General features: G+C 37.5%; 2 protein-coding genes across 4 annotated transcripts in view; one reads left to right on the forward strand and one right to left on the reverse strand.

Annotated features, from left to right (window-relative positions):
- SMIM14 (small integral membrane protein 14) overlaps positions 1–9,244 on the reverse strand; it is an 88,626-nt gene that overhangs the window by 63,669 nt on the left and 15,713 nt on the right. The gene's annotated exons all lie outside the window — the stretch shown is intronic.
- The window catches only part of LOC123520976 (40S ribosomal protein S24-like), a 6,852-nt gene continuing 6,683 nt past the window's right edge, over positions 9,076–9,244 (forward strand). The window contains 1 exon segment of the mRNA XM_045284050.1: positions 9,076–9,149. Within this exon segment, the coding sequence (XP_045139985.1) occupies positions 9,076–9,149 (74 nt within the window).

Consider the following 9,244-nt stretch of genomic DNA (forward strand, 5'->3'; position numbering starts at 1 on the left):
ATGAATGTACAAATGTGCTTTACACAATTGATGTATATATGGATTGTGATAAGAGTTGTATGAGCCCCTAATAAAATGATTTAAAAAAAAAAAAGTGTGTGGTAGGAAAATGTGTTGAGGAACTGGAAACGTAGTCAGAGAACTACTTTCAGATGATCCTCCTCATAAAATGGTGAAAAGAAAAATTACTGACATTTACTTATCCTTTAAGTAAGAATTTTACTTATCCTACAAGCAATATGTTATCTCTTATAAGTAACATATCCTAGGAGTAACAAATATAAATTCCATACTTATCCATCATTCTACAGAAACTCTTGGGATCTCCTGCTTTGTAATTCTACCTAGAATCTTACAAAGTAATTTCTATTTGAGGCAGTGGTGTAACCAAAATCCTCATTGCCATCAGTTTAACTCTGACTCATATGGACTCAAAGGGAGAACTGCCCCTTTGAGTTTACAAAACTGAACTCTTCACAGGAATAGAAAGCCCCGTCTTTCTCCTGCAGAGTGACCGGTGGTTTCAAACTGCTGAATGTGAGATCTGGAAAGCCCTTTTCACTTTACTTTTAAAACAAATGGCCCCTCCCCCCCACTGGCCTTTATATCAGCACGTAACAGAATTGTGTAATGACCACCAATGTACCCTACACCCTACACTCGTCTCAGTTCATCCTTATCTAAAAATAAAGCAAAAAGAAAAAACATAGCCATCAGTTGAACAACCTGATTTACAACTTGATTTCCGCCCCCACCCACCCAGGCTGCATTATGAAAATGCTACCCTTATTTAACCTCTCTATTCTTTTGCCAAGCTAGTTTCCTCTCCAGTAAAGGTTAGTTCCCTGGCCCTTCTTCCAAGAGCAACATTTCAGATTTTTTCTTAAGGCACAGCTTTCCATAGCTGGACTGAGGAGAAGAAAAAAGACAGAGGAAGGAAAGGGATGAGATTTAGTATTGCAACCCCCTTTTCTGGCCGTGTCTAATATAACATAAACTGTATTTATATTTTAAAATATAAAGTCTATTTATACCTTGGAACCTGAATCAGAAATTGATAAGTATTTCCAGAAACAGCCCTAGGAAAACCTGCTAGCAATTGAGAGGGGCAATAAAAGTGTTTTGAAAGCTCCTCACTGTACACTGAAATAAACTGCAGATGAATTTTGAAAATAAACTACAAAACTACAAAGATAGCCAAGAATAATTCTAGAAAATACTCTCGGTGACTTCTGAGGAAGGAAGTCCTAAAAAATTCACAGAATAGAAAATAAAGTTACTACATAAGACATGTGCATCATTATTTTAAAATCTCAAATAAAATTAAAAGAGTAGAAGAACCTGGGGGAAGGGATAGACAAAGCCACGTTCCACAAATGTGGCTATCAAAGTATCTCATTGGCAAAGCATTTGCAAATATTCTCATTCTTTAAAAAGATCAACCCATTCATACATTGAACACTTGAGATTATAAACTGGGTTAACTTTTCTGGCAAGAGTAATCTGGACGCTTAAAAGTGTCCATGCCCTCTGGAAAATTCCACTTCTAAAATGCTAAAGAAAATCATCTGAAAGACGAAGATTTACATACAAAGACTGTTACCACAGATTCATAATAGTGTCACACTGGAACCATCTAAATGCCCAGCTAAAATGGAGTGTTTAAATTATGATCCTTATGATACATACTGTGAGGCATTTGCAGCCCAATGTTTAGTGTTCTCATAATGACATGGGAAAAGAATCACAATGTCCAAGTTTTTTTTAAGTACCCAAACCAAACCAACTGCCATCTAGTTGATTTTGACTCACAGTCCCTATAGGACAGAGTAGAACTGCCCTGGAGAGGTTACAAGATTGTTACAGCTGGTGGTTTTAAATTGCTGACCACAGCACATGACATAGGCCTGCACGCACGCACGCACACACATGCAATTAAAATAAAATAAATTAACATTTTAACATTCATTATCTCTTGGTGGCAAGTTTGATTTTTCACTTTGTTCATTTAATTTCCAGATATCTAATTATCATATATTTACTAACAAATATAACTGGTGGGGGGGGGGAAGGAGGGAAATAGACGAGTTGATACCAAGGGCTCAATAGAAAATGTCTAGAAAAGAATGATGGCAACATATGTACAAATATGTGTGATACAATTGATTGCATGGATTGTTTTAAGAATTGTAAGAGCCCCCAATAAAATGATCTTTTAATTTAAAAAAAGAGAGAAAGAAATATAACTGGGGAAAAAGTTAATGGAACAGCTAAATCCAGAAAAAAAAATCACTATTAAATACATGGAGAGAAGCTTTAAAGATGGCAACAGTTACAGATTGAAAGAGACTTGCAGTATCAATCAAATGCCATGTACAGTGTTCCATTCCCGCCTGATTCACACGAACCTAAAAGAACACACCTGTAGAACAATCAAGGAGGATGAACACTGCCTGTGCTACATGACATTTACAAAAACCAAGCTCACTACCATGAATCCACTCTGACTCATGGCAACCCTATAGGACAGAAACCCAAGGGGTTTCTGAAACTGTCACTCTTTTACAGGACTAGGAAGCATCCTCTTTCTCCCCAGAGTGGCGGGTGGTTCCAACTGCTGACCTTTTGAATTGCAGCATGGCACTACGCCCCCAGGACTCCTGGATTATATTTAGGAATTAGTAAAATTTAAAAGCGTAACCACAATGTCACATCACACCTAAAAAGCACTGTTAACTTTGAGATCTCACTAAGTATGTATAGTTCATGTGGTATAATGCCTAAGCTTTGCTGTTGTTGTAGAGTGGCATCAAGTCAGTCCCTATGCACAACAGAACAAAACACTGTCTGGTCCTGTGCCATCCTCACAATTGTTCCGATGCCCGAGCCCATTGTTGCAGCCACTGTGTCCATCCATTCCATTAAGGGCCTTCATTCCTTCACTGCCTGTTCTACTTTATAAGCATGATGTCCTTTTACAGGGACTGGTCTCTCCTGACAATATATCCTAAATATGTAATACGAAGCTTTAGCTTCTTAAATTAGCCCCAAGGTCACAAAAGCTCATTCAAGTCTGTTTCTATTGTGATTTCTGGGTGCTATATGATGAAACTTTCTTTTTTTTAAATCAAACAAATCTTAACCATGATCTGGAATTACATCATACATTTTCAGAATAAAAATTAAAATCCACACAGGAACAGGATGCTAAGTAACAATTTAGAAAACAAGCTATTTGCTTTTATAAGACAGAAAATGGAAAAAAAAAAAAGAAAAAAAAAAAAAAAGACAGAAAATGGAGATGCTGATCATTTAAATAAAAAAGTTTTTTTAAATCACTGACTTTTATCCCTAAAAAGCATTGATTATACTGATAGAAGTTCTATGGTTATAAAACCAAGAAAGTGAAACACATGCCCAGAATGACTAGAACTGGCCCCTGGTCATTCGGGAACAACATCTCAGTTTGCTCTCCATTTTCCTGAACTTTACTCCAATTACATCACAGAGGAAGTCACTCACCTGAAGTATTTTTCTTAGAAATCTTCCTGACCCTGAACCTCATGCTGAGGTTTTTCACCTAGTAGACAATTATAAAATGAGCAGAGATATCCTGAGTCCTTTCATGTTAACTAGAACATTTGTCTATCGTCTAGTCATACTATTATTATACTCTTCCAGTACAATGAACAAAAAGCACGCCAGTGGCATTGTGGTTACATATAGGGCTGCTAGCCACAGGTTAGCAGTTAGAAAGCACCAAAAGCTCCACAAGAGAAAAATGAGGCTTTCCACTCCCATAAAGAATTAGTCTCAGTGAGGACCTAATACCAGGGGCTTAAGTGGAGAGGAAATATTTTGAGAATGATGAGGGCAATGAACGTACAAATACGCTTTACACAATTGGTGTATGTATGGATTGTGATAAGAGTTGTATGAGCCCCTAATAAAATGATTAAAAAAAAAAAAAGAATCAGTCTCAGAAACCCACAAGGGCAATTCTACTCTAGCCTATGTGGTCACTATGAGTCGGTAGCAACTGGATGGCCTTGAAAGAAATGAATATACTCCTATATTATTACAATAAATAGTTGACCCAACATCTCAATATAATTCCTTTATTCTTTTATCAGAAATGGGTCTTGATTAAAACATAGTTGTACCACACTGCCATTGAGTTGATTCCAACTCATAGCAACTCAATATAGGGTTTCTGAGACTGTAAACCTTTACAGGAGTAGACAACCTCTTCCTCCTGCTGAGCAGCTGGTGGGTTTGAACAGCCAGTCTTGTAGCCAGCAGGTCCAAACCTAAAGCACACCACCACCAGGGCTCCTTAAGCATAGCTGTATCTAGTAATAACATGCATTTGCCTTTAGCTTTACTAAGGAGCACTGATGGCATTAACGGGTTAAGGAGGCTCACGGTTAGTTGGGCTGCTGACCACAAGGTCGATGAGTCAAGAAACTAGCTGTTCAGCAGTAGAAAGATGCGGTTGTCTGCTCCCATAAAGATGTACAGTCTCGGAAACTCTATGGAACAGTTCTACTCTATCCTACACAGTCTTTATGACTTGGAATCAGCCTGAGCAGTGGGTCTGGCTTTATTAACTCCTTCCACACCCTCACAACGGCCATGTTGACACAAAGCATGAAAAGTATCCCTTTTTAAAAATGAGGAAAATGGGTTGGGAAAAGCTAGCAATGTCCCTACCTACTGTGTGACAGTCTCGGACAAGGAATCTCATTGTAAATTCCTATCTGGACTCATCAGACAACTGCCACATCTATCTAATCATCACAGTACAGTCCCTAGTCCCCCTCCCCCACCTCTACCGTGCCCATTCTCTCAAAGAGACCATTGGAACAGCAAAATAAATAAATAAGTAGGTAACATCAACTGAATTCCCACTCTTCCTAATAATGTATTTTATCTTTCCTAAACTACATTCACATCATTGATTGGGGGTAGGCAAAGATGCAGATTCAAGTTCAAGTCAACTTATTTGTAAAAAATGTGCTATTGCCTATGCCTGGGAAGAAGGGAAAGACATTTTAAAAATTGAAATGCTGAAATAAACTAATCATTTAGCTCAAATATCACAATTTTCTATGCTTAGGAATGAAAATTCCCACAATCTTATCATGAATAATTTTTCCCAAAAAACATTTTATTGTAAATTAGGTGGAAGTCTACACTTTTGCATTTTTTTTTGAATGCATCATTTTTGCATTCAACAACTTGTCAACAGTGGGGCCCCCCCCTCCAGCTCGCTGTTTCCCATCATTTCCCCCCACTTTTTCCCCCATCTTCCTCTTGTATGTTATCTTCTCCTTTAAACCAAAATTAACACCATCTAGCCTATTACTTCCCCTTTCGACCTTTCCCTTCCCACCACTGGTAACCATCAAAGTCAGTTTCTGTTGTTATGAAAATCGTTGTTTTTTTTTAAACAGCGGTCTCCTACAATATTTGTACTTTTGCTTTTGACTAACTTCACTCAGTGAAATGACCTCTAAGTTCATTTATGACAGGAGGTGTTTCACCATTATTCTTTAATGGCGGGTAGTATTCCATTGTGTGTATGAACCAACATTTATCCGTTCTTCCAACAATGGAATGGGCATTCAAGCTGTCTCCCTCGTCTTGCTATTGTGAATCATGCTGTGATGAACACGAGTGTGCATATATCTGTTTGTGCTTTGTTGTTATTATAGGAAATATACCAAGTCGTGCTATTACTGGACGGTATATATTTTTTCACAGTTATTTGAAGAATTGCCACATCGCTTTCCACAGTTCCACCAGCAGGGTATGCAGGTCCCAGTCTCTCAACACCCTTCTCTAGCACTTGCTGTCTTGTTTTTAAAAAAAACTTTGATACCTATGCTGGAGTGCACTGGTATGACATCACTGCTTTAATTTGGATCTCAGATAGCTAGTGATCATGGGCATTTCTCTATTTATTGGCCATGTAAATAACTTCTTTGGTAAACTGTTCATGCCCTTTGCCCATTGGGTTATTATTTGTCTTTTTCTTGATGATGTATTAAAGTTTATTATAGAGTTTAGAAATTAATCTCTAGTCCAACAATGTCATTGTCAATTTTCTTTTTTATTATGTGAGTTTTCTTTTTACCTTTTGTGTGAAGCCTTTTGCTATACGTAAGTTTCTTATTTTTTAGAAGGTCCCATTCACTTTGTCTTCTGTTATGTGCATGTTTGATAGTATGCTTATGTCAATATATTAGGGCCCCTACATTTGTCCCTTATTTTTCACTGATAATATTGATGGTTCTAAAGTTTACATTTAGGTCATGATCTTTAAATGTAGATTTAAAATGTAGATTAAAAACTAAGCATATGTAGTTACAAAGTTCTTATATTGCTCCCCCATGCTGATCCCATAGTGAGTCTTTTTCTTTTTCACTGATGAATAGTATGCTTATTATCTTTCATTTCTAATTTCCATTATACTTTGACCCATACCTTATATGGTTTGGAATTAGGAGTTTAATAGTTAAACATTTTGGCTGCAAGTTACTTTTTTCAGTAGTTTATACATGTTTCTCTTTTTTTAACTAAAAGATTAGCTCATTGGGGTTCTTACAGCTCTTATAACAATCCATACATCAATTGTATCATGCATATTTGTATATATGGTGCCATCATTATTTTCTAAAATTTACTTTCTATTTGATTCCTTGGTATCAGCTCCTCTTTTTTCCCTCCCTCCCCCATTTTTCTCTTAGTTATTTCTAAAAGGTAAAAACTACCTCTGATATCTTCCACTTTTCTTTTTATAGTATAAGAAAAACAATGATCATTAAAAAGGAATATAATTCAAAAGAGTAGGTTGGGCAAAATGACAATCCATCTAGTTTTCATTGAGTGGAATGAGAACATTTAGAAACAACAGGGTCACAAGGCCAGAGGGCCTGCAGAGAACAGATGCCACGTCTTCACTTAGTCATAGTCAATGAACTGCAACATATCAAGTGGCACTAACAATTTAGAGATGTAGTAGTTCTCATTCAGTCTTTAAAGAGAAAAGGACTTTCTGAAATTGATTGTGGTGATGATTGCACAACTCTTCTTAGCATGACTGAACTACTAAATTATGGTATGTGAATTATGTGCCAATAAAACCTTAAAAGAGTGATGAAGAACTGAAGCCCAGAGAGCTTTAGTGATTTGTTGAAAGTCACAGAGCAAAAAGTGGAATTGGAACCTACCTCTGAGTCAGACTTCTGACTCACTTCTCCTTCCCTTCAAAGGAAGTATCTAAGTCCTGAGGGGACTAAGTAACAGACAATAGAATTCGAAAGAAATAAAAGGCAGTCCCTAGCACCAAGAGATAGTAAGCAAGTTAATTATCATTACAAAATATAATTCTCCACACTGTTAATTAAATACCAGTATATCAAAAGTCCTCACTCCCTCACTGGTATAGAGTGGATTCTGACTCATAGTGACGCTGTAAGACAGGGTAAAACTGCGCCTGTGGGTTTCCAGGACTATAACCCTTTATAAGGAGGAGAAAGTCTCATCTTTCTTCCATGAATTGGCTAGTGATTTTAAACTCCTAACCTTGTGGTTAATGGGCCAATGTGGAGTCAATACAGCATCAGGGCTCAATGAGCCCTTATGGAGCAAGTCCTATTCTGACACGCAATGGTGTCGATGTTTCAATACTGAAGGAAAGAGAACTTTCTCTCTTTAACCTACAAGCCTATTGCTACTAAAAGCGTAACTCCTTAAAAGTCGTTCCTCCCTTTCTCAGCTGCATATGATTCTGCTAAAGGGCCGGTTTTCTGTAAAGTCTCACAATGATCTTATTTTCCTACCTCCGAGGCATCCATTAACTCCTCTTTCCTCAGGGCCACTTTTCCTTTCACCTGTGTTCACTTTCTAGAAATCACCGGCAAGGCTTGCTGAGATAAGAGCTAGCAGAAATAATTCAGTTACGGCACAACTGAGAAAGGGATGAAGTAACTGATCCTCCTCTGTGACTTCAGCTTCTCCAGCCATAAAACAAGACTGACAACTGAAAAGATTCATTTTAAAGGGTTGTGGCAAAGATCAAGAGAGAGTCTGTAAAGAATGCATTTTGAACCGATGAAAAGCTGTGGGCCAATTTAAGTATAAGGTATCTTTAAGCTTCACCCAGAGTTGCTTCCGTTCACTGTTTGGGTGTGCTAGTGTTCCCTGGGACAGACTTATCTCGTATGTGTAAAAGAGAAAGAGAAATCTCGATTCTAAATCTCATTTGTTCTCATTTCCCATCACCCCCTGGGCTGTACTCTTACAATCTCAAAGAAGCGCTCTTCGTCTTGTCAAGGTCTGGGAGTCCATGTACCATAAATGTTAAAGAAAAACTTTTGTTTATACTCAGTATCCTATCTTTGTTGATATCCGGTATTGTAACCCAAAGTTTCACATTGTGAATGTTTTCTAAAATGCCTACTATTAAAAAAAAGCCTACTCAAAAGTATTTACTATAACCTAAATTAAAAAAATTTTAAACTAAGAAATAACGATGTTTTTCCTAAGTTAGGAATAGAAAAATTCAACAAAAGTTATAAAAATTCCATACTGTGTAGTTCCGAAATCATAGTGATGTTTTTCCAAAAGGTGGGGGGAAAACAAATGCCCATCAAAAGATAAATGGATAGAAAAAACATGATATAAAAGAGAGCTTCAAAAAGTTAGTGGATACTGGTCAGAAAGACCCTCACAACTATGGCCTTTCGTCACCCTTCAGGGTTGGAACAGCACCCACCCCTGTGTAAATATAATCAACCCTTTAAGATCAAAAGGGCAACATTAAAAAAAAAGGGGCAGCATTTATTTACCTAAGGACAAAGTTCAGAGGGTTCGGAAAGATGGAAATCGGAATCAGGGAAGAAGTTAGTTGAGTGATGGTACACTGAGGGGACCACAAAGGGCAGTCTGAAACAACATGTGCATGAAATGTTAAATGCAAAACTGAAGTTCTGCTCGGTAACCTTCACCTAATTCACAACCAAAGGTTTCTTTTTTAAAATTTCCAGGAAAAAATGGAATGAAAAGATAATGGAGTTGCTCCATGGGTCTTTTGAAGCCCTCTTGTCTACACAGAGGATTATTCAGCCACAAGAAGAAATGAAGTACTCCCAGGGAATGATGAGGGTGGACATTGGAGACAGGGCATGGTGCCCCAACAGGCTAGACTGGAAAACACAAGTTTTCTTGCTTGGTATAT

This window comes from Echinops telfairi, unplaced genomic scaffold (assembly GCF_000313985.2).
Source record: "Echinops telfairi isolate 266 unplaced genomic scaffold, ASM31398v2 ScPeMD7_7468;HRSCAF=8506_0, whole genome shotgun sequence".
In the NCBI taxonomy this organism is placed as follows: Eukaryota; Metazoa; Chordata; class Mammalia; order Afrosoricida; family Tenrecidae; genus Echinops; species Echinops telfairi.